Consider the following 25,276-nt stretch of genomic DNA (forward strand, 5'->3'; position numbering starts at 1 on the left):
ACCTTTCAGAAACGGTAATTTCTGGGGCAAGTAGTTGGCCTGGTGGCTAAGACGCTAGTTATCATAGGCGCCTGGGTGTGACACCTCCAGCTCCTGATTCCAGCTTCCTGAGAACGCGGACCCTGGGCGGGCAGAGACGATGGCTTTGGTCGTTGGATCCCTGTCACCCACGTGGAAGACCTGGCCCACTCCAGTCCTGGCTTTGGAGGCCACTTGGGGGAATGAAGCAGCAGATGGGAGGTATCTCAAATACAGCAAAAAAAATTAAAAACCCCATAACTTTCAGTAGTAAAATTAGTAGTATTTGTATGAATATGTAGCATTTAAATATTCTGAATGGTGATTAAATCTTTTCTAATGTGTTAGATATTTATTTAGAAAGATTTATTTATTTGAAAGGTAGGACAGAGGAGAAATAATCTTCTGTCTGCTAGTTCACTCCCCAAAAGCCCACAGCAGCTCAGGCTGGGCCAGGCTGAAGCCAGGAGCCAGGAACTCCATCTGCAACTGCCCCATGGCTGGCAGGAATCCAAGCACCTGGGCCTCTTCTGCTGCCTCCTAGGCGCATCAGCAGGAAGCTGGACCGGAAGCCAAGTCGCCAGGACTCAAACCAGCACCCTGATACAGGATGCAGGCAGCCCGAGCTGCAGCTTAACCAGCTGTACTGTCTTTAAAATCCCCTCTCGTAAGCAATCTCAGATACAATACACAGTTACCTACTTAAAACATTCTTTCAGTAGTAGCAATATTCATGTAATTTTACTCTAAGGGCAGAGCCACAGAAAGGAGAGACAGAAATTTCTGTTCACTGGTTTACTCCCCAAACACAACTGGGAACTGGGCTAGGCCAAAGCCTAGAGCCAGGAACTCCATCCTGGTCTTCCACGTGAGTGGCAGGGGCCCAGGCACTGGGTCATCTTCTGCTGTCTTCCCAGCGCATTAGCGGGGAGCTGGATGGGAAACAAAGAAACCAGCTGGGGCTTGAACTGGCACTCATATGGGAGGCAGGTGTTCCAGGCAGTGGCTTAGCACAGCATGCCACAATGCCTGCCCTGGTAATAGCAATTTTATGAAAGAATATTTGAGTTTGAAAATTAAAAATGAAGTCACCTGAAGCTCATTAAGGACTGTCAAAAACCCACTTTATTTTTCCATTCTGTATAAATAAAAAGCAACCAATAAGCATATTTCCCTTACATTCAACTTCCATGACCAAATTTTCAGGAACTACTGAAAAACTTCAAGTACACGCTCTATAAAGAACAGTCTATAACTGCTGAATTATATACATTTTTGCTGCATATATTATACATATTTTTGTTTGAGATACTTTATAAACTAGCTACCTCTTGGAACATACTATGTAAACTATCTTTACTTTTTAAAATAAAATTGAAAATTTAAAACTTCATGCAGATGTGACATTTTAAATACCTACGTTCCTGAACACAAGCTAAGACTTAGGCAGGCCACCAGTGGGAAATTTAAAAATATCCATAGTAATACACAGGTATGAATCACATTGGTAATTAGTAAGAAGTCAAAAACAAAGCTAAGAGCCAATGCTTCTTTGAAAAGTTTCTGACATTTATTTACTTCTGGATAAGCAAATATGTGAGTGGAACCATCAGTCTAAACCTAGTTTTAGTCTCTATTCTTCAAACTGCCTAAGAGTTCTTAGAAAACAAAAAAAAAAATTTTTTTTGAATGTATTAGGAACAGCTTACCAATGTGTTTACCCCATCTGCATTTTTAATGGAATGTTAAAATCAAAGCATAATTCACCAGAAAGAGTAATCAGAAAAAGAAAACAAACATTAGAATGGCATGTTATAACGACCTCGCCCCGACCGATATCAATGAGTACTACTCATGGTAGTTAGCACATGCAACAGAGAGATTAGATCTTGTGCTATATAAAGTTCTGTCAGGCACGAGCCATTTGTAATGTTACTGTCAATCGCTTCTGTCTCCCCTCATTTATTTTTTATTTAAAACAAGAAACACTTCTGTCTTCTCATGTTCATCAGTGCAAAGTACAACAGAGCAATCTCAGTAGAAATGATTACAATGATACTTAGAAAGGCTTAATCCCCAAAACGTCCAAAATGTACTTAAAAGATGTCCAGGTCGTGAGAGTGGTCAACCTCGATGGCTTCCTCTGCGTCCAGCTTGGCTTCTCCGTGTCCTTCCTGGGACTCGTCAAGGGAGGCCAGCGCCTCATTTGTGTCACTTGCGAAAGTTTCTCGTGATGTATCATCTTCCTCCTGGAAATTGAGACTTTTGATGGCCTGTTTCATCTTCTTCCCCAGTATCTGCGTTCTCCTTTTCCTAGCAGCTTTTTTATTTTCATATTCCTTTTGATTTTCAATGTAGAAAATGTCCTGTAACAAAAAAACACTTTAGTTAGTAAGAACTATCATTTATTGCCACAGATTCTGTAGTCATCTCCTTTTCCCACAGATAATAAACAAACACAGGCTCATTATGAGACAGAGTCCATGGCCAGGCTAGGCTGGATCCGGCAGCCAGGAACTCCATCTGCGTCTCCCACAAGGGCGGCAGGACACAAGGACTGGTGCTGTCATCTGCTGCCTGCTGGTGTGTGTCAGCAGGAAGCTGGATCTGACACCCCGAGTAGCTAGGACTAGGGCTGGCACTCTGATATGGGATGTGGGTGTCCCCACAGCAGCCTAACCCACTGCATCACAAAGCTGGCCCACTATCAAACTTGGAGTTGTTAAAAACCACACTGTAGAAGAATCCCCATAGAGGACATTCTGAATAACAGAAAAATGATGACAAATAATTCTTCCTAGTTTCTAGTGCCTCCTTTCTAGTTTATAAGAAATCTTGGCGGGGATGGGCATTGTGGAGCAGTTAAGTCACTGCTTGTGACAGCGGCCCCCACGTCAGATGCCAGTTCCAGACCTGATGTCTCAGCTTCCGATACAGCTCCCTGCTACTGTGTGGGAGGCAGCACATGATGATGGCCCAAGTACTTGGGTCCCTGCCGTCCACTTGGGAGACGCAGAGAGAGTTCCCGACTCCTGGCTTGTGTCGATTTGGGGAATGAACCAGCAGACAGATGATCTCTCTCTTCTCCGTCTCTCCCTGTCACTATGCCTTTCAAATAAATCATAAAAAAACAAAGTATTTTGATCATGAAAGCTCCACTTCAGGAATGGATCCCTGATTGCAGGAGGGAATTCACCCCCTCCTCTCTCTCACCCTCTCCCTGTCATTGTGTCTCTCAACTAAATAAATCTTTAAAAAAAAAAAAAAATTGCGGCCAGCGCCACGGCTCAATAGGCTAATCCTCCGCCTGCGGCGCCAGCACACCGGGTTCTAGTCCCAGTCAGGGCGCCGGATTCTGTCCCAGTTGCCCCTCTTCCAGGCCAGCTCTCTGCTGTAGCCCGTGAAGGCAGTGGAGGATGGCCCAAGTACTTGGGCCCTGCACCCGCATGAGAGACCAAGAGAAGCACCTGGCTCCTGGCTTTGGATCAGTGCGGTGCACTGGCCGCGGCAGCCATTGGAGGGTGAACCAACAGCAAAAGGAAGACCTTTCTCTCTGTCTCTCTCTCTCACTGTCCACTCTGCCTGTCAAAAAAAAAAATAATAATAATAAAAAAAAATAAAAAAATTTGCAAGTGGAGGAATTCATGAAACAAAGTAATGAGGAGGTGGGTCACAATAACCACAGTTAAGATAACCTAACGCTGGGCCGGCGCCGTGGCTCACTAGGCTAATCCTCCGCCTTGCGGCGCCGGCACACCAGGTTCTAGTCCCGGTTGCCCCTCTTCCAGGCCAGCTCTCTGCTGTGGCCAGGGAGTGCAGTGGAGGATGGTCCAAGTGCTTGGGCCCTGCACCCCATGGGAGACCAGGATAAGCACCTGGCTCCTGCCATCGGATCAGCGCGGTGAACCGGCCGCAACGCGCCAACCGCGGCGGCCATTGGAGGGTGAACCAACGGCAAAGGAAGACCTTTCTCTCTGTCTCTCTCTCTCACTGTCCACTCTGCCTGTCAAAAAAAAAAAAAAAAAAAAAAAGATAACCTAACGCTGTAAAATAACCACCTCAGAATCTTAAAGGAGAATTAAAATTGTGTAGGTAGGGGCCAGCGCTGTGGTGTTAAGCTGCTGCCTAACAGCAGCACCCCATATGGGCACTGGTTCGAGTCCCAGTTGCTCCACTTCCAATCCAGCTCCCTGCTGTGTGCCTGGGAAAACAGCAGCAAATAGCCCAAATGCTAGGACCCCTGCACTCATGTGGAAGACCTGGAAGAAGCTCCCGGCTTTGGTCTGTCCCAGCTCTGGCCATTTTGAGAGTAAACCAGTGGACTGGAAGATCTCTCTCTCTCCCTCTCCCTCTGTAAATCCACCTTTCAAATAAAACAACTCTTAAAAAAAAATTGTGTATGTAAAGTAAGAATGCTAAAATACAAACAACCACTGAGTCCAGGTGAAATATGGGTATCCACATCATTCCTCCCTCTATTGTTTAAGCTTGAAAATTTCACTAATAAAAAGTTACAGGAGCAGGTGTTTGGCTTAGCAGCTAAGCTACCAACTGGGATACCTGCACCCCACCCTGGATTGCCTGGGTTAGTGTCCAGGTTCTGTTTCCTATTCCAGCTTCCTGCAAATACAGACCCTGGGAGGCAGTAGGTGGGTCCTTGCTACCAGCTTGGGAGACTTAGACTGAGTCTCTGGTTCTGCACTGGCTATTAAGAACATGTAGAGAGTGAATCAGAGGATCAAAAGACTCCGTCTCTCTCACTGTATCTCAAAGTGAAAAGTTTTAGGGGAATAGAAAAACTAATTATGTGCTAAGACACCAGGAAAAAGTACTGTATTAAAAAAAAACTGATCTTGGCCCTGAAAGGGAAGAAAAAAATGAGGCAAGAGTTCACAAAAGGCGTGAAATGAGACAGCGACAAAGCTGGTTAAAAGGCAAGCAGGCTGGGGAGATGAGCAGGAGATGAGACTACAGGCTGCAGGGAAGATGCACCGTGACAGCCTAAAGCCAAGGTCAGCATCATTACCTTAATTTGCTCCTCGCTGATACTTGGAGTATTCTTCAGGAGGTTCAGAAAAACTCCACCTGGTGTCCTCCTTCGACTCCCATTCTGCAAAAGGAAGCAAACAATTAGAGTGTGTGGACTCTTCCCACGAGTGGCCGCAGCATCTATTAACAGACACACCTCAAGTAATGAGAGGACGACCAGCTCTGAAGTCCAGCCCTGATTCTGACTCAACCCCAAATTCTCTGATTCAGAAAATCCACGTGATGACAAGGAGAAATGGCCACCCAGCTCAGATCACTAAACTTTATGCTTCTCTGTGCCATCTGGCCAAAAGATCACACTCAATAATTGAAACAGTGTGGTGTGTACAAGACTGGGATTGAGTTCTGTGCTCCTAGCTTCTGTCTGGCCCCAGCTGTGGCCACTGTGGGCACTTGAGGAGTGAACCAGTGGATGGAAGACCTCTTTCTCTCTAACTCTGCCTTTCAAATAAAAAAGAATGAATGCAACAAAAATCAATATAAAAGTCAACTTTAAAACAGTGTAGCACTAAAATAAAACTAGAATGGAGTACAATGGAAATTCCTTTCTCTCTCTCTTTTTTTTTTAAACACTTAGCCATCATTCACTGTTTCCTGGGCGCATTAGCAGGGAGCTGGATAGGAAGCAGAGCGGATACTTGGATATGGGATGAGTCCCAGGTGGTAGCTAACGTGTTGCACAACACCCACGCCCCTTTTTCTTTTTTAAAAAAATGCTTATTTATTTATTTGAACAGCAGAGTGAGAGAACAAGTGCAAGAGGTTCTATCAGCTGGTTCTCTCCCAAAAATACATGCAACACAGAACTCAACCCAGGCATTCTGATAGGGGATGTGGGTGTCCCCAGGCAGCAGCTTAACCCAGGGCACCACATCGCCCACCCTAACTGTTCTTATTTCTTCTATCTAAACCATCAGAAAATTCTGTTGGTTCCATCTTCCACATACTCCCAAAGTCTGACCACTTGTCCCACTGCTGTGTGCGAGGCCAGCAGCCCATAATGAAGTGTGGATTTGAGTACTACCTGACGTCACACCTACTCTGCTTCCGATCCAGCTTTCTGCTAATGAACCTGGGAGAGCAGCAGCAGCTGGCCCCTGTACTTGGACCCCTGCCACCCATGAGGGAGACCAAGACGGAGTTCCCAGTTCCTGGCTTCGGCTAGGCATAGACCTAGGTGTTATGGTCATGTAGGGAGTATACCAGTGGATGGAAGATCCTTCGGTTGCTCTGCCTTTCAATAGTTAAAAACTAGCTTTGTCGCAGTAAAGATGGTGTGACAGATGCTGGCATCTCACAGTGCCTAAGTCTGTGTCCGGGCTCTGCCTTTGACTCCAGCTTCCACCTGATGTGTACACTGGGAGGCAGCAGGTAATGGCCCCAGTACTTGAATCCCTGCCACCCAGGCTGGGACGTGGGTTCAGTTCTGAGTTCCTGGCTTTGGCTTGGCCCAGTCCTGGTTGTTGCAGGCCTTTAGGGAGTGAACTGGTAGATGGAAGACCCCTCTCTATCAGATTTTCTGCCTCTTTCAAATAAAATGAAAATGGAAAAAAAGGTTTGCCCATTACCGATTTTTTGCATTAATTTTGATTTTTGAAAATGCTGCATTAAATAATTATCTATCTTGATTCCTGAGCTTTTTCAGCAGTCCCTCAAATTCTGCACCTAAGGCAAGTCAAGTCCCACCCGGCCTAGTTCCAGTCCTGCAGGCGTTGCCCCTTCACGTCAGTTCAACAGGCACCTTCCTGTAATACAGCTCCACCCTGATCGCTCATTTACTGCCACCCCCTCTCCTCCGCCCCCTCTACCTCCATTTGATCTTCTCCCCCCACAGGATGTATCACTTCCTAATGTACCTAAAGTTATTAAACTTACCACTTATAGACTGTCTTCCTCTCACCTCCAACCCTAAGGTAAACCCTTTGTTCTAGAAGAGTATTGGCACACGGTAGTTACTCAGGAAATAATTGTTTAAGGAAAAGGATGTAGCTGAAGAAAATGAACCTGGACTTCCATCTTCCCAACTTCTAGCCTGCATTACCTTACTGGAATCTAAAATTTTATTACTACAGTAGTAAAATACTGATGAATCTAAATCTGTGTACAGCTAAATGAGACTCTAAGTAGAGTAACAGGGACACAGTGCAGTCCTGATTATTATTTGCTTTGCTGCTAAATTCCATTTAATGTCTGCAATTTATGCTCACAAGCTGTTTCCACAGTGGATGCTCAGTGGCTCCTTTTCTCTGTTTGCACAGCATACTGATCCATCCTCCTGTGATGCACTACCCAGGCTGATGAGGACAAGTAAGGAAGCCACCAAACCTTCCTCCTCACCCTGGGGTGAGGACTATGTTAAAGGAGATCTGTACGGCCGTTCTGCAGGGCACGGTGGCTGCCGGAGCCCAGTCCGGCCCAGCCCGAGATCTGTACAGCCGTCTGCAGGGCGCGGTGGCTGCCGGAGCCCAGTCCGGCCCAGCCCGAGAAGTGCTCTGTCATTCTCACACGGCCAGCAGAGGCTCACGACCCTTGTTCCATCATCGTCCATCCCCCACGCTGGGATTTTTTTCAGAGAGGCGTTTTCCCTTTCATCCCTACCACCTATGAAATTTTAATATACAATGGGCATAGTGTGCACCTATCTGTGCTTCATACACAAAGAAACACTTTCTGCTCCTCTTTGCAAGGAGAGAACATGAAATTAAATGAACCCAAAGTACCATTTCTGGTCGTGGGCACTGTGGGAAGGACTGCACCTGCATCAAGCCGACTCGTGTTCATTTGTAGGGCTGAGCAGACCGAGGTGCCAAGGAGCCGAGCAAGCTCTCCAAAGCTCAGAAAGCACAGCCTCAGAACAACACAGACACCCAGACTCCCGAACTCACCCAATAGGAGCTCTCAAGCTTTCCCCACGGAGCTGTGTTAAAACTGCACTCCCGACCTTTAATGGATCGAGAGAGACATACTCTTCACTGCAACACACTAAGATACTAAAATTTATCTAGCTTTTTGGGTAGATAAATGTAAGAAGTATTAATTGCCAAAAAGTTCAGAATTTCTAAATTCACTATTCATTGCTGATATAGTTTTAAAAAATATGAAAAACATCATAAAGGATGATAAATAAGAGATGCAAAAGAGGCAAGTTTGTTTTCTTAAGGAAAAAATCATGTTAAAAAATACTAAACCAAGAGCAGTAAAGCAGTCTTACCACTATAAAGAGGCCACCATTTTGTTCAACTTCAGCAGTTTCCATCAGCAGTTCAATCGCCTTTTTGTTTCCAATTATCCGCACTACTCGGGCTATCAGATCTTTCTTTGGTTCCTGTAACCTGATAAAGAACAAATAAAGCAAAATTAACCTCTTCCTTTGTGTACAGAGTTGAAGAAACTGATCGTTTACTCCTTAACTACAATGAAAATCCCATTCTAATAACATCTGCTTTTTTTTGTTTTGTTTTGTTTTAAAGATTGTATTTATTTACTTGAGAGAGAGCACTTGGGCCATCTTCTGCTGCTTTCCCAGGCCATAGTAGAGAGTTTGATCGGAAGAGGAGCAGCTGGGACACGAACCAGTGCCCATATGGGATGCTGGTTCCTCAGGCAGAGGCTTTACCCTATGCCAAAGCGCCACAGTACTGGCCCCTAACTTCTTCAATATTTAACCTTGGAATCACTGGCACCAACCACTGTAATCCAGGCCACACAGGGACATTATAACCTCAAGGTTATTTGGCCTTGTCACTTGCATGTGGATTATGGCAGATTTCAAAATAGATAGGCTCCGATAGCAAGGTATGAATAGAAACCCAAATGCAAAAGATAAATCCACTCCACTCCTGTCACAACAAACATGTACTGTACTATGCTTTCAGGTACGCCTAAAGCTGGCTTTCCCAACTCCAAAGACGCCTGGGAGCTCTAAAATGCATGGACCCTTTCCCTCAAAGGCTGCCCGGAACAACAAAGTGGCTGAAACCTACCGAAAACTCTTATGCACCACTCAGTTCTCTCTGCCACATTATGATGTCAACACTACAGTGTCCACTTAAAACACAGGGAGCCCAGGAAATTCTTCTAATGTCAGAGCCAACACTCCACGAAGGTGAAGGAGAGTAACAGCACAGAAGGCTGGCCCGCTCATCACACCTGGACCCTTCGGTTCTCAGAAGGCGGTGCTCATCTGTACAAAGGGCACCGGACTAGGAGCAAAGGGACCAGGGCGCCAGTACATCTGTAACCTCGGGCAAGCCACGTTTCCACTGATGGGGTCGGACTCCTCTGATCTATAAGGTTACAAAATCTCCCTCCAGCACTCAAATCCCAAACTTCTCAGTACGTTAAAACCCATACTAGTGTTGACGTAGATTTGCCTGGAAAGCCAATACTTCATAGCTATATCATTAAAAAAAAAAAAAAAATTATTTGAAAGAGTGACAGAGACAGAGGAAACATGGGGGAAAGGGCTGGAAGAGAGGGATGTTTTTCAACTGCTAGTTCACTCCTTCAACAGCTGGGGTGAGGCCAGGCCAAAGCCAGGAAGCCCATCTGGGCCTCCCGTGTGGGTGACAGGAACCCAGTTACTTGGGTCATCATCTGCTGCCTACCTGGCACGTTAGCAGGACGCTGGATCACAAGCATGGAGTAGCTGAGATGCAAAGCGGATACTGTAATGTGGGATGCAGGTGTCCACTGCAGTGGTTAACCCGCTGCACCTCAACGTCTACTCCTTCTCTTTACATTTTTACTTTTATTTATTTGAAAGGCAGAGGTACACACACACACATACACACATAGAAAGGGACAGGGAGCTGGGGAGAAAAATTTCATCCACTGATTCTTTCTCCACAAGGGCTGCAAAACCCAGGGCTGGGTCAGGCCGAGGCCGGGAGCTATGAACTCAAGTCAGGATCCCACACGGGTGGAGGAACCCACTGACTCGAGACGTCATCTGTAGCCTCCTAGAGAGCAAATCAGCAGGAAGCTCCAAGTGGAGGCAGGACTTGAACCCTGCCACTCCAACATGGGTGTGGGTGTTCCAAGTGACATCTTAAGTGCTGTACAAATGCCTGCCCACATACTACTCCTGAGCCATATCTATTTTCAAATGTGTGACACTGTACATTAGTCAGTTGGAGATAATGGAAAATGAATCAAAATGTGAGCTTCTTAAAAATACATGAATTATAAATTTACCATTCACAAAGCTATTCTACTCCCAAGTATTTACCCAAAAGAAATGAAAATATATGTTCTAATATCTGCATGTGAAGATTCAAAAAGTAGAATATCCATTCAATAGGGAGAAACACACATGCACACACACAAGCAATTAGGGACTGATGTCTGCTACAACATGACTCAATCTCAAAAACACTACACTAAGTGAAATAAGCCAGGCATGTGACCACAGTCTGTGAAATTTCACATACTATGAAATGCCCAGAAAAGGCAAGTTTATATGAGGTGTAGATGAGGAGTCACGTGGGAATAAGGACAGGGGTTAACAACTGTGCATGGGCACATGGACACGAGTGGCTGGTGTGGTGGCCCAGGAGGTTAAGCCAATGCTCGGTACACCCGCACTGGAGTGCCTGGGACTGTGTCCTGCCTCAGCTTCCGATCCAGCTTCCTGCTAATGTGCACCCTGGGAAAGAAGCAGACGATGTCTCAAGTGCTTGGATCCACGCCGTCCATATAGGAGGCCAACAGGGAGTCCCTGGCTTCTGGCTTTGGCCTGACCAAGTCCTGGCTGTTATAGATCATTATGGAGTGACCCAGCAAGATCTCTCTCTTTCAAATAAACCTAAAAAGAAAAAAAAGTGTTGGTGGTGGTTGTACAGCTTGATAAATTTGCTAAAAAAGCCCAACACTTGAGATGAGTGAATAGTATATGTAAAATAATCCTCAATAGTTTACAGTCACAAATGCTTGAAAACACTAAAAAAAGACATAATTTAAAAAGATGATTTGGGGGCAGGCATTTTGTGTACGAGTGAAGATGCTGCTTGGGACGTGTGCATCTCGTATCAGAGTGCGCGCGTTCAGGTCTTAGCTCTGCTTCTTGTGACTGTGCACCATGGCAGACAGAAGGTACCCATGTCAGAAACCTGGATTGGCCGGCGCCGGCACCTTGGGCTCTAGTCCCGCTTGCTCCTCTTCCAGTCCAGCTCTCTGCTGAGGCCTGGGAGGGCAGTGGAGGATGACCCAAGTGCTTGGGTCTCTGCACCCGCATGGGAGACCAAGAGGAAGTACCGGGCTCCTGGCTTCGGATCCATGCAGCGCCGGCCATGGCGGCCATTAGGGGAGTGAACCAATGGAAGGAAGACCTTTCTCTCTGTCTATAATTCTACCTGTCAAATTAAAAAAAAAAGAAAGAAAGAAAGAAAGAAACCTGGATTGAGTGCCAGGCTCCTGGCTTTGGCCTGGTCCATAAAATAACAACAAATCAATAAAAATAATTTAAAAAAAAGTTTCATGTAAGAGCTTTATGGCACGAAATGCAAAGAGTTACTTAAAGTTTTATAAAAGTCTGCAAGATTATTCTCTCAATCTGGTTCAAATTTAAAATACAAACGTACTGACATAACCAAATGATCAGAGCGCTTTAAGCAAAATAAATAAGTAATTAAAATTCAAAGCAACATCCTTAATGCATCTGTCATCATGAATGCATATTTAATTTCCAACAACAGAACAGAGTTTGGTCAAGCGAGCATTTACAGGCCCGTTTAACTGCTCACCTGTAAGCAATTTCATCGGCCACCTTCTCCTGAGAATCCTCCTCTGTGATCTCGTATCGGCCTTTATAGTTCATCTCCAGTCTGCTGCCTACTCTGTCTCTGACAGGCCGTTTCCGCTTGAGATGCCCCTGCCCGTTTTCCTCTTCCTTTGATCCCGCCTTCTTGCCACCATGCATGCTGTCGTCCAGCTCTTTGTCTAAATCTTTTGAGTGCTCCTGAGATTCCCTCCTGAGCTTCTTCGCAAGCAGGTAATTGTAGGTCTCCGATTGCCTGCTCCTGTCAATCGTGCCCTCCATTCCCAGGATCCCCAGTTCAGTGGCCACGGCGTCCTGGTTCTGCTCCTGCAGCACGGCGCCCCAGATGTTGTTAACCTTCTTTCCTCCGGCGGCGGGGGGCTTCTGACTACTCTGGTCAAACTGGAAAGGCTCTGGCTTGGGAGGCAGGTTCAAACACTTCTGTCGCTTGCGCTTCCAAAGAGAGCTCTCATCATCTGAATCAGAAAAGCTCTCTTCACTTGAATCCACACTTTTAACAGTCCGGTAATGTGACGCAGGTGCACATGCTGCTGTGGTACTCTGGAAGCCCCTCACGGCACTGCCCCCAACTAGAACTTTCTGCAAGTAAGAGGAGACACAGTCAGTTCCACAAAACACATTCGGCCATGTATTCCACCCACCATGTGCTGCTTAAAAAAAAAGAGTGAGAGAGAGAGAGAGAGAGAGATTCATCTGGACTATTCTAGAACAAAACTGTCTTCAAAAACATCTCTGAAACCAACGCTTATGGAATTTGCCAAATTTAAAGCTAAAAAATCTGGCGTGGGCGTTGTGAAGTGTAATGATTGAGCTTATCTGAGTGCCTACTTTGAGTCCTGGCTGCTCCACTTCTGACCCAGGTCCCTGCTAATATACCTGGAAAGATAGCACAAGATGGCCCAAGTCCTTGGGCCCCTCCTACCCATGTGGGTGACCTGGGTGGGATTCTGGGCTCCTGGCATCAGCCTGGCCCCACCCCCGTTATTGGGGGCATTTGAGGAGTGAACCAGTAGATCAAAGATGTGTCTCTCTGCTTTTCAAATAAATAAATGAATCTTGGAAGAAAAAAGGCTACACATTCTTATTTCTACAGCTAATGCAGCATTTAATTCTAAGGTCTCTTAAGAAATTAGCAGAGCTCTTAGTTCTCACTTTCAAAAGATTTCAGTCTTTTCCATTATTGTCCGAATGCCTGGGAATGTCATACGCAATTTGTTACTGGCAGTCAGAACTGTTTTCTTTCTTTCCACAGATACCTGCCTTGGTGTACACACACCAACTTCCTCCATAAGGTTCAGTGATTGTTTCCCTTTGGATTAGAAGGTAAACTCCTCCGGGCAGGAACTCCTGACATCACTTTTTTTTTTTTTAATATAAGATTCATTTATTTATTTGAAAGCCAGACGTATTGAGAGAGATCTTCCAAGCAGGAGCTTCATCCGGGTCTCCCACATACGTGCAGGGGCTCAAGGACTTGGGTCATCTGCTGCTGCTTTCCCGGGTGCCTTAGCAGGGAGCTGGATCGGAAGTGGAGCAGCCGGGACTCAAACCGAGGCCAACATGGGATGCCCGCGTGGCAGGCAGGGACTTTACCCAGTACCTTGTCCCCCTAACAATCCTAGAACTGCAGAGTTCATGATGCCAGTTTACCAACTCACGGAGCAATTTAGGTAAAACCACTGAGAACAAATTATGTCGGAATACACTTCCAGGACATTTATATGCAAAAGGAGTCACCTGTGCTTTAAAAAAAAAAATAACTACCGCCACATAATAACTTCACAGCCCCCTGGCGTCCAAGGTGGTGCTCTGCGGTGTGGTCTACACCGAGTGCGGTGCGAATCAGAGCACTGAGCACATCCGGCACCCCAAACTTCTACCCGCGGTGAGAGCCCGCACACCCCGCCTTCCGGCTGCCTGGAAACCCACAACGCACAGAGCCCCAGAACTGACTCTGCCTCGGCACGAACACGTGTCCGCTGGGCTCCCGCAGGTGCGGGCGGCGCCTGAGTCCCGCAGGAGTCCGTCCCCGCGGCTCCAGCGGCGCCGGCCGAGTCGCTGCGTGCGGCCCCCGCACCCACCCCTGCCCCTGCACGACCACCGCGACACCGGGGCGACACCGGGGCGGGGCTGAGCCCGCGCCCCCGCACGACCACCGCGACACCGGGGCTGAGCCCGCGCCCCCGCACGACCACCGCGACACCGGGGCGACACCCGGGGCTGAGCCCGCGCACGACCACCGCGACACCCGGGGCTGAGCCCACGCCCGCGCCCCCGCACGACCACCGCGACACCGGGGCGACACCGGGGCGGGGCTGAGCCCGCGCCCGCGCCCCCGCACGACCACCGCGACACCGGGGCGACACCCGGGGCTGAGCCCGCGCACGACCACCGCGACACCCGGGGCTGAGCCCACGCCCGCGCCCCCGCACGACCACCGCGACACCGGGGCGACACCGGGGCTGAGCCCGCGCACGACCACCGCGGCCGAGCCCGCGCCCCGCACGACCACCGCGACACCCGGGGCTGAGCCCGAGCCCGAGCCCGCGCCCGCGCCGGGACGGGCAGCGCGGAGTCCCGCACCGCTGCGGGGGCACCGGGCGGCCCCGCCAGACAAAGCCGGGCGGGCCAGGCGCCGAGGGCCACGGCCCCCTCACCCCGCGGGCCGCTCCAGGCCGACGGCCCCGGCTCTCGGCCCTTCCGGGATAGCGGAGCGACGCCAGGCCGGGGAAGCCGCTGGGTTTTTACAAAGCGAACGGCGGCCTGGCAGGCGGAGGGGTCGCCGCTGCACGCCCGCCTCCAGGCTCGCGGCCCGGGCTCCGCGCGCTCCCCGGGGCCGGGGTCCCACGCGCCCGGCCGCCCTCCGCACTCACCGGCACTGGCAGCGGCCTGTCGCTGGGCGCCACCATCATGTCGGAGTCCGAGTCGGAGAGCTGCCCATCTTCCATGTCGCCCGCGTCCAGCGCCATCTTCCCGCGGCGCGCGCGCTCCGGGGCTCGGGAGAGCACTTCCGGCGGCGCGGCGGCCGCTCGGGCGCCCCCGCGCGGGAGCCGGAGGCGCGGCAGCCCCGCGGCGCTCGGGTGGCGGGAGGTCCGGGGCGCGGGGCTCCGGCCTGCGAGCTCCGGCCTCCGAGTGTGTGCGGGGGCTCCCGCCGTGGCCTTCTGCCCCGGGCAGGTGCACCCGGGAGGCGTCGCCCATCGAGGCCCGCGTGCCCGCGCACCCGTGAGCGGTGCTGCTGAGTGTCTTGTGCCCGCGTATTTGGCATGTGCGTGTGTCCTTTGTGTGGACGTCGGAATTTCTCCCCTTTTACATAAGCATGGCGCCTCTGCGCTGCTGACCCCTTGTACATCTGATCGGAGTTGTGCCCTGCTCCCTCCGGGTCTGTGGCTCGCGCTCACATCTGATCAGTGTCCTTTGAGGAGCCGTGATACAGAGCCTCCTTTATGGGTGGTTTTCTTGTGCGCGCTTTGTGTCCCAGGGGCACCGAATAGCCCAGTGCTTTTCAACCTGGGGCTGCAGGGGACATCTGGCGTTGTCTGGAGGTGGTTTTCAGCTGCTGTGAGTTGGGGGTGATGCTGATACCGGGGGACCAGGCCAGGGTTGCATGTAAACATCCTATAATGCACATAACAGCAACCCCCAACAAAGATGCTCTCCTGTGTTTTTCTCTCTAAGTTTTTACGTTTTTGGGTCTGTGGTCTGTTTTGAGTTAATTACTATATACGGCTTGCAATAAGAGTCAAGGATCTGGATTTTTTTTTTTTTTTTTTTTGCGTGTAACTATCCAATTAGTAGACCGCCGTTTGTTGAAAAGACTACTTTTTCCTCTTTGAATTTCCTCTCTGTTCTCTATTCTGCTCCGCTGATCTTTATGCCTGTTTTACACCAACCAATGTGATACTTGATTACTGTAGATTTAAAATAATGTTAACGTTATACAGCTTTCTTTGGAAAAAAATGTTTTAGCTATTCCAAATTCTTTGCAATTCCTTTTTACATTTTTTTTTAAGATTTATTTTTTTTTTTATTTTATTTTAAAGTCAGAGTTCACTCCCCAATTGGCTGCAGGAGCCAGGAGCCAGGAGCTTCTTCTGGGTCTCTCACAAGGTTGCAGGGGCCCAAGGACTTGGGGCCATCTTCTACTGCTTTCCCAGGCTGCAGTAGAGAGCTGGATCAGAAGTGGAGCAGCTGGGACTCGAACCAGCGCCCATATGGGATGCCGGCACTGCAGGCGGCGGCTTTACCTGCTATGCCACAGCACCGGCCCCCCTTTTTACATTTTTAACCTGGTACACCACAATGCCGGCCCTTTTTTTTTTCTTTCTTTCTTTCTTCTTCTTCTTCTTCTTCTTTTTTTTTAATATTTATGTGTGTATTTATTTTATGGAGGCAAAGGGAGGGAAGAAGGGAGAGACAGAGAGGTCTTCCATCCACTGGCTCACTCCCCAAATGGCTGCAGTGGCTGGGGCTGGTCCAGGCCAGGAAGCCAGGAGCCAGGAGCTTCTTCCGGGTCTACCACATGAGTGGCAGGAGCCCAAGCACTTGGGCCATCTTCTGCTGCCTTCCCAGGCAGATTAGCAGGGAGCTCGATTGGAAGTGGTGCCCAAAAGCGGTGCTGGCATCAGGCAGAGGTTTAACCCACTGTGTGACAGTGCCAGTCCCAGGCATCACACATTGTCACAGAGCAGTTCTCATGATGCTGGGCTCGTTGAACAACCAGATGGGCAGTTGGTGTCTTGGCCGGAGTCCAGCGATTTGCAGGATGACTTGGGAGGCCCTCTCTGCAGGTGATTTCCCCTGTGAAACAGGAGCCCAGCCTTCTGCTGTGGCATCATTTTCTGTGAGCCTGGGTAGTACGAGTTTTCCCAGGACAACAGTGTCATTTACTGATGTAGTGTGAGTTTTCCCTCCAGATGTTTGTGGGTTGGAGGCATGGTCCTAGTGTGGCAAAATGGGAGGCAGTGGCTTACTGGGGAGATCCTTGGGTCATTGGGGGTGCGGCTCTCAGAAGGGAATATCGGTATGTTCTTAGACTTGTATATATAAATCATATGGAATCAGTTGAAAGTTAATTAAAATTAAGCCCAGTGCTGTGGCGTAGCAGATTAAGCTGCTGTCTGAATTACTGGCATCCCACATGGGTGCTGGTTCCAGTCCTGATGTAGTAGGATTCATGTACCAAGACAAGACACCAGGGCCTTTTAATGGGAAGTAGTCTTTTATTATGCTGGCATAAGGCCTGGGTGGAATTTCTTATCCAAAAGCCCTGAACAAAGTTTTCTCTTATAAATGCTTTTAGCCTTGTTGTCTCCCTTATAAGGTCACCTACGTACATTTGATTGGATAGTTTAATGTTATGTGGCAGCCACAAGATTGATACAGTATTGCCCATGGGAATGTAGTTACTGAAGATTTTTTTCCCCACACCCATACTGAGCTGTAAGCTGTCTGGCAAGGGTTAACCATCATTGCTCTGTACTAACAAGCAGAACCTAAAATGGTTACATATGAGCAGAGAGGGACTACAGTTGAAGTCACAGGCAAGCAGATAACAACTACACTTCATCCCCAGGACAGATGGCTCCCTTTTTCTTCTAACCTTGGGAAGGCCTCTACCGCAACTCTGATCATGTCAGTTAGAAACAAGTCTAATTAAAGAACAGAGGCCTCTGCCACACTTGCTGTTCCACTTCCGATCCAGCTCTCTGCTATGGCCTGGGACAGCAGTAGAAGATGGCCCAAGTCCTTGGGCCTCTGCACCCGCATGGGAGACCGGGAAGAAGCTCCTGGCTCCTGGCTTTGGATTGGCCCAGCTCTGACCGTTAAGACCAACTGGGGAGTGAACCAGCGGGTAGAAGACACCTCTCCTCTCCTATTCCCTCTCTTGCTCTCGGTGCTCTTTCTCTCTCTCTGCTTCTGCCTCTCTTAACTCTGCCTTTCATATAAAATAAAATTAAGTCAATTAAAATAAAAATTAAAAATAAAATAAAAAATAAGCTCGGGGGGAAAAAAAAAGCCTGAGCCCAACCCATGAATCTGTGGCCTTGTGTGTTACAGTGTGATCCAATCTTCCCGGTTACACTCATCCCGTTGTGAAGCCATTAGTCTTTCCTTGGAGGCCATACCAATAGGGCCACTGACCTTGAAGTCTGGACATAGAGAACTGTAAGTTAAAGAAATCTCTGTTCTTTATAAAGTTAGTCTGTCGTAGGTATTTCCTTACAGCAATACAAAGCCAGCTAATACACTCACCCCTGCTCTAACAAACCAGATTCTGAATTTTGCAGTTGAAATGGAGTCCTGGGTGGTGGTTGTTTCACTAATTTCATGCTTCCTTGGGGCAAACAGACCGGGTCGGTCATATTCCTCTGCCTCCTGGCCAGCTCTCTTGGAACTTGAAGGCTGCTAGCCTTCAGGGAGGATGGCCTGGGCACAGGCCTTTTGTGCCTATGCTGTGACTGCGGAGTCCTTACTTCAACCACCACCCATGATGCACAAATCATTAGAAAAGCAGGACTGGCTATGTTACCGGAGAAATCGCAGGGTTCTTCGCGCAAGGAAGAATTTAGGCATGAGACAGAGAGTAGTGGGAGGTAAAATAGCAAGGTTTATTAGGGAAGGGACATCCGTAAGGATGGATGGGCACCTCTCCAGACAGAGCCTGAGACTGAGAGAGTGCCCAGTCGCTCCGACTGGGGTGGGGAAGGAGCGAGGTTACATGGTTGGGTGGAGAGATTACACCTGACCAGGCCAGGCGGGCGGCTCAGCAGAGAGGCAGAGGGCTGAGCACACAGTCCAGTTGAGGCTGGGGGTTTTTAAGGAGATGGGTCTTGCTTCCACACCTCTGCTCCTCTTGGAACAAAAGGCTTTTTGGGTGTAAATAGAAAAATTTCTGAGTTTTCTCTTGAAGGTCTGAAACAAAGGACTTTATGGATGCAAATGTTATCAGACAGGAGGAAGGGTGGGCAGGACCCCCTAGAGAATTGGGATCCAAGCAGGGTATTTGAAATGCAGATGCTGGGCTGCACCTGGGAGATTGTGGAAAATTTGTTAGGCAAAAGGGGTGGGGACCTCCACCTGGCAGGTTGTCAGGTAGAAAGGGGCAGGGCAGGATGCGAGGGCCAGGCTGCCCCTGAAACACTCAGGATAACTCTGAGATGCAGATGCATATGCTGGACATAGATGTCTTCTCTTTAGGCCTTTATGTCACACACACATAAGCTCATAACTGACTTCCTACCTAACAGCTATTTGCAAACTCTGCCACTTTTTTTTTTAAGTCTTTTTTTTTTTTAAAGATTTATTTATTTGAAAGGCAGAGTTACAGAGAAAAAGAAGCAGAGATTCTTCCATCTGCTGGTTCACTCCCCAAATGGCCCCAACTGCCAGAGCTGGGCCTGTACGAAGCCAGGCGACATGGACTTTTTTCAGGTCTCCCACGCGAGTGCAGGGGCCCAAGGACTTTGGCCATTTTCCGCTGCTTTCCCAGGCACATTAACAGGGAGGTGAATTGGAAGTGGAGCAGCCAGGACTTGAACCAGCACCCATATGGGAGTCAGCACTGCAGATGGCCGCTTTACGCACTGTTGTACCTGAGCGAGTATGAACAAAGGAGCTCCACACATTAATAAAATTTGATGGTCCTTTATTGCCGGCGGTGGAGAGTGGGCTCATGCCCTAAAGAACTCTCGACCCTGAAGCCTAAAGTAACAGGGTTTATAAAGGCAAAAACCACAAAATCAGGAGGGGAATTCATGGTTGCTAGGAACAGGGGGGAATACATGGTTACCGGGGTCAAGCTGACCTAAAACCTATGGGAAACTAGTATCAATTATAATCTTGACAATACCAGTTACAATTTTATAATCCTGACATTAATCCAGGTATTGGTTTTAATTATATGTAGGACATAGACTAATTACATTTTTATTATTAACCCAGGTGCAACCTTTTTACTTTCAAGCTTGAACAATTATGCTAGGGGGTTCCTATGCTCTGCCAAGTGTGATGTAGTGGACTGCTATTGTTCTACTGTTTTAGATCGTAGTTACAGACCAGAGTCTCACAGTGGGGGGGGGGGGTGCTTTCCCAGAATGGAGTCTTAAGTGCTCCAAAATGGAGTCCCTACTGTCAAGGTGCTACTTCAGCACTAAGCCATAGCGCTGGCCCCCACTCTGCCACTTTTAATACAGAGCTGACACTAAGTGTCCTGAGTTCAGAAAGTTTACATTCATAGAGGGCCTTGCGGTTTTCAAAGTGCTTTCATCTGTGGTTTTTTAAATTCCATCCCCTCCTGCTCTGTCCCATCAGAATCCATCATTTCTGCTTTTTCCTGGACTCCCGTTGGGCAGGGCTAAGTGAGTGTTCAACAACGGAGGTGGCAGAGAGCTGCAGTCCCTGTTTTCCATGTGGACAGTTGCTGGTGCTGGTCTTCCCAGAACTGCTTTGGGAAGGTGGCCATGAGCATCTCTTCTGACTTTGTGAAAAAAAGGAAGTGGCCATTCCTGGAAGGTATCACATGTTGCTCCTAAAATTTAGTGCCTCTGGGCCGGCGCCGTGGCTCACTAGGCTAATCTTCCACCTGCGGCGCCGGCACACCGGGTTCTAGTCCCGGTTGGGGCGCCTCTTCCAGTCCAGCTCTCTGCTGTGGCCTGGGAGAGCAGTGGAGGACGGCCCAAGTCCTTGGGCCCTGCACCCGCCTGGGAGACCAGGAGAAGCACCTGGCTCCTGGCTTTGGATCGGCGCACTGCAGTGGCAATTTGGGGGGTGACCCAACGGAAAAGGAAGACCTTTGTCTCTCTCTCTCTCTCTCTCTCACTATCCACTCTGCCTGTCCAAAAAAAAAAAAAAAAAAAAAAAAAAAAAGATTAAAAAAAATTTAGTGCCTCTGAAATGTCTCTGTTTTGTTGAGTCGAGTGGAAGAGAGAAGGAAGGGTGTGGTGTCTGATATGTTTACAAGGAATCTTGCTGGCTGGCAGAAAATCACGAGCAGTTGGTTAAGCCATCTGAGAATGAAAATGAGGAAACATAGTCTGCCAGTCCTTGGGCTGGATGGAAGGTCGTGGGTGGTCATCCACGGAGACCAGTGAGGTCAGACAGCGTGGGTGTTTGCTGCTCTTGAGAAGGTGGGCGCACAGGGTCGGTTATTCCGGTGAATGGACCTGAGCCTGGCACAGCGCTAGGCACTGCGGGACAACGGTGAGTCCCAGATGACCCTTGCCAAACAGGGAGAAATGCCCTGCAAAGGAGGCATCATTCACCAGGTGGCTCCTTGATTAGTCAGAGAAGCACTGCAAACAACTTTGGTATTCCTTCGGAATACAGCGATTTTTAATGTCTAAAAGGTTATCGAGTTAGCATTTTACACTAGGCTAAGTCGAAGTGAATCAGATCATTTTTGCCTGGTTTATACCTTCTGTTGTATTTTAACACTTTGATACTTAGTGTAAATGAACACTTTTCTACATTACGAGGCTTTCTATTTTTATGGAAAATGATCTAACATTTTTTAAATAGTTGAAGTGTTAATTTGGCAGTATTTTAAACTGTGTGCCAGTACTGACAAGAAAATCCTTTTATGTATTGAGTTCCCTATGGTTCCCTTATTTTAAAATAAAAATTAAATAAAGAAGGATAGGAGGCATCATTCTCTGTAATGTTTGCAGCGGCGCCGGCTGGGAGGCCCCGGCTCTCTGAGGGAACCCGTGAAGCTCCTGCTTGAAGGCCCAGGGCAGGGAGGGCTGTGCGGGAGGAGCCAACAGCAGGCCCAGGCCCCTTGGCCAGGCCGCGAAGGAAGACTGGAAGAAGTGCTTTGGCAGTTAATCAGATTATGGCTTGAGGCGCCCGCTGATTTATTTGAGAGCGCATGCGTATTTCCTACGCACCTGCCTATCCATCGGGACGTTCGGGTTTCCCTCGTGCCGGCCCGCCCTGACAGAGCTTCCCCCTGCCGCCCAGGCCCGGCAGCCACGCCGGCGTCCACCCGCTGCCCGCGTCCCTCCCCGAGCGCGGCAACCCCCGCGCTGCCCGCCCGCCCGCCGCGAGGCCATTGTTCCAGGCCGGAATCGAGCCCCAGACTCCGCCCGAAGACCCGGGAGGGTGGGCGGGGCGCCGGCAGGGGGCGTGGCCGGGCCCGTCCAATCGGCGCTCCCGGCCGGGGGGCGGGTTCCTACTTGAGCCGCTCCCCGCGGCGCAGGCGCGGCCGCCCCGCGAGCGCTCAGTATGTGGCGAGTGTCCCGAGCGCTGTGCGTGCGCGCTGCCAAGACCGGCCAGCTCCCCGGACCCTGCAAGAGGCCCGCCGCCTTCATGTCCGGCCTGTTGATCCAGCAGCCGCAGTACGCTTGGCTCAAAGAGCTGGGGCTCCGCGAGGACAACGAGGGCGTGTATAATGGAAGCTGGGGCGGCCGGGGAGAGGTAGGCGGCCGCCGGGGCCATCTGAGCCGCGGCCCTCGCGGACCCTCGCCGCGCTGCTGCCGCCGGGACCGGCTCGGGAGGTTTGACGCCCCGCGGCAAAGCCTGGGTGCCTGGGAGCTGGCGGCGGGCTCCGCCCCGCGCCGTATGGCAGAGGCTCGGGGTCCGCGGGGCGCGTCGGTCTCCGGTGAGCCGGCCTGCAGCCCCGCCGCAGCCGGGGTGATGGTGGCCTCCCCGCTCAGGCTGCGGCTGGGCGAGCTCAGACTCGCTGCACCTTGCAGCAAGCCCTTGGGGGCGGTGTGCTCCGCCGTGCGGTGTAGCCCGGAGCGGAGCGTCGTGCTTGGCGCCCGGATCCTGCCCGGAGCTCGAGGCTATGTGAAGGCCGGGTTATCACAGCCCGGAGCTCTAAAGAAGGACAGCCGCACATCCCCTGAGAAAGTGTCCTGTGACATCCAGCAAACCTTGTTGCCCGTGGACGGACGAGTCTTGCTGGTGCTGGTCCTAGGCTGTGGGAGATGGAGTTTGCTCTCCCAAACGCCCGTGTAGCTGGGGTTTTGTCCTCTTGGATACAATGCCGGCTTCTGGAGTCCTTTTTCCTTGCGCTTGAGTCTTCCCTGACCCGAGACTGCCCTGTGTGTGTGCAAACCCGCCTTGCCCGTGGCTGTCTGCGTGTTAACTTACCTTCTGACCGGGGGGTGGGCAGCCCTTACCAGTTACGTTTTCCCATATGTGATGGCCGTCTTCTCATTTTAAGGTTATCACCACCTACTGTCCTGCTAACAACGAGCCAATTGCACGAGTCCGACAGGTAAGCTTTCAGGGTTCAAGCCGCTGCCAGGAAGCTTGGCTGGATTTCCTTAGGGGCAATGCCCCAGTAGGAATGCAGGGAACAATATGTTTGTCTTTCATTGGGCATTTAGGGATGTCTGGGAGAGACCCACCCTTCCGGCGGGGGTGGGGGCCCTAGGAAAGGGGGACTTCCCAGGGGACGATGGCAGGGTCCAGGGAGGGCACTGTTCAGCATCGCTGAGGGTTTTGCTGGAGTGGAGGTTCTGATCCCTCCAGTCTAGCTCTGCATTTATCACTGTATTTTTTTTTTAAATAAAGATTTATTTAGTTGAGAGGTAGAGTTATAAAGAGAGGGAGAGACAGAGAGAAAGGTCTTCAATCTGCTGGATCACTCCCCAAATGGCCGCAATGGCAAGAGCTGGGCCAATCCGAAGCCAGAGCCAGGGGCTTCTTCCAGGTTTCCATGTGGGTGCAGGGGCCCAAGCACTTTTGCCATCTTCTGCTGCTTCCCCAGGCCATAGCAGAGAGCTGGATCGGAGGAGGAGCAGCCGGGACACGAACTGGTGTCCATATGGGATGCTGGCACCGCAGGAAGAGGCTTATTAGCCCACTACCTCACAGCCTGGCTCCTCCCACTCTGTTTTCCACAAAGTGTTCCCAGATACAGACAGTGACCTCACTTTGAAAATCAAGATTGTCGCGGCCAGTGCTGTGGCGCAGTGGGTTAAAGCCCTGGCCTGCAGTGCCAGCATCCCGTATGGGTGCTGGTTAGAGTCTTGGCTGCTCGGATTATGATCCAGCTCCCTGCTAGGACGCCTGAGAGGGCAGTAGAAGATGGCCCAAGTCTATGGGCCTCTGCACCCACGTGGGAGACATCAAGGAAGCTCATGGCTCCTGCCTTCGGATTGGCTCAGCTGCATTGTGGTTGTTTGGGGAGTGAACCAGCGGATAGAAGACCTCTCTCTATCAGTTTCTACCTCTCTGTAACTGTGTTACAGATAAATAAATCTTTGAAAAGAAAATCAAGATTTTTCACTAGGAATTGTTTGTCCTTCTTCTGGGTCTTGTTTCTGAGTGAGAGCAGATGACCAGAAAACTCATGGATCCGTACACTTACGTACATTTCTTGGTTTGTAAAGTGTATTGCAATACAGTGTCTTAAAAAACAGTGAAGTCAGTTAACAAAAGAAAACCAAGGTTCTTAAGCAGAGCTGGATTCCAGGCAGGTTTTGGAAGCATAGACTGTGGAAAACATTCTCAGCTATAAATCTTAGGGACACCCAGAGACTTATCTGGGTCTCTCCTGTGTGTTCTAAAAAATATCACTTTTCCTATTCCCATTCTCTCCCTAATTCTTGATTCAGGCCAGTGTGGCAGACTACGAAGAAACCGTAAAGAAAGCAAGAGAAGCCTGGAGAGTCTGGGCGGATGTAAGTATGGACTTGGCTAACTGAAGCCTAGCAGAGGTCAGCTGTCATGGTTGTGATGAGACACAGGTCCAGGGAGCCCAGGTCTGTGCCGCTGCTGCAGGGTGGGCCCTTGGGGGCTGTGGTCCACTCCTCTGCTGGATTCCTTGTCTTGTGTCTTTTCCTTACATGGTGTTCCGTGAACAGGTGATTTTAAGTGGATTAGAACTCTGAACTGTGGTAGTACAAACTCAGGCTGTGGAAACTCTTTTTCTCTGCACAGAAGTTTCTTGAGTCTGTATCTGAACAACTAGAAAAAGATTGGAAGAGCTGTGCTAAAAATACCTGTCTGTCTCACAATAGAATAGCATTCCTGGTGCTGAGAGCAGCAGTGGGGGCGCTTTCTTGCTCGGGGCAGGGGGTCCACGTTCCTTGATTGCCTATTCAGGCTTTGTTGAGACAGAGTCTGCACCAGGTGGTTAACTCAGCAAGTGTGACAGTGGGCAGATGCTGGGCTGGGCCACACTGGCCTGTTGTGAGGTAGTGGCCACCAACAGGGATGGCCTCGATTTCCCAATCCCCTTTGCTCCCTCCATCCTCGGAGTGCCTTCCTCCTGTGGTTAAATGAGTTAATCATTTAAAGTGCTTGGAGGTGAGCCCAGCACCCGGCAAGTCTGAGTGCATCCAAGGGGTTACAAACCTGCTTGCTGCTGGGTTTGGCTCTGCTGAGTTAGTGATTGGAAGGGTCTGGCTGGGGTGGTTGGAGAGGGGCCGAAAAATCTCCAGGAGAGCCCTGGGGGCTGCAGCTTTGTCTTTACCGGAGAGG

At 49.8% G+C, this 25,276-nt stretch overlaps 2 protein-coding genes across 2 annotated transcripts in view; one reads left to right on the top strand and one right to left on the bottom strand.

Annotated features, from left to right (window-relative positions):
• Positions 1-1,130: 1,130 nt before the first annotated feature.
• PHAX (phosphorylated adaptor for RNA export) lies at positions 1,131-14,832 on the bottom strand. The gene is made up of 5 exons (XM_062189237.1): positions 14,719-14,832; positions 11,811-12,424; positions 8,279-8,399; positions 5,045-5,128; positions 1,131-2,384 (listed from the first exon to the last, which is right to left on the bottom strand). The coding sequence occupies exons 1-5, from the start codon at positions 14,812-14,814 to the stop codon at positions 2,115-2,117; spliced, it is 1,185 nt and encodes a 394-aa protein (XP_062045221.1). The 5' UTR covers positions 14,815-14,832; the 3' UTR covers positions 1,131-2,114.
• A 7,218-nt stretch (positions 14,833-22,050) lies between these two features.
• Positions 22,051-25,276, top strand: part of ALDH7A1 (aldehyde dehydrogenase 7 family member A1) — a 41,846-nt gene continuing 38,620 nt past the window's right edge. The window contains exons 1-3 of the mRNA XM_062189239.1: positions 22,051-22,258; positions 23,010-23,063; positions 24,409-24,474. Coding sequence (XP_062045223.1) covers positions 22,067-22,258; positions 23,010-23,063; positions 24,409-24,474 — 312 coding nt within the window. The 5' untranslated portion in view covers positions 22,051-22,066. The remainder of the gene's footprint in view (positions 22,259-23,009; positions 23,064-24,408; positions 24,475-25,276) is intronic.

The sequence above is a fragment of the Lepus europaeus genome, chromosome 4, assembly GCF_033115175.1.
Source record: "Lepus europaeus isolate LE1 chromosome 4, mLepTim1.pri, whole genome shotgun sequence".
NCBI lineage: Eukaryota > Metazoa > Chordata > Mammalia > Lagomorpha > Leporidae > Lepus > Lepus europaeus.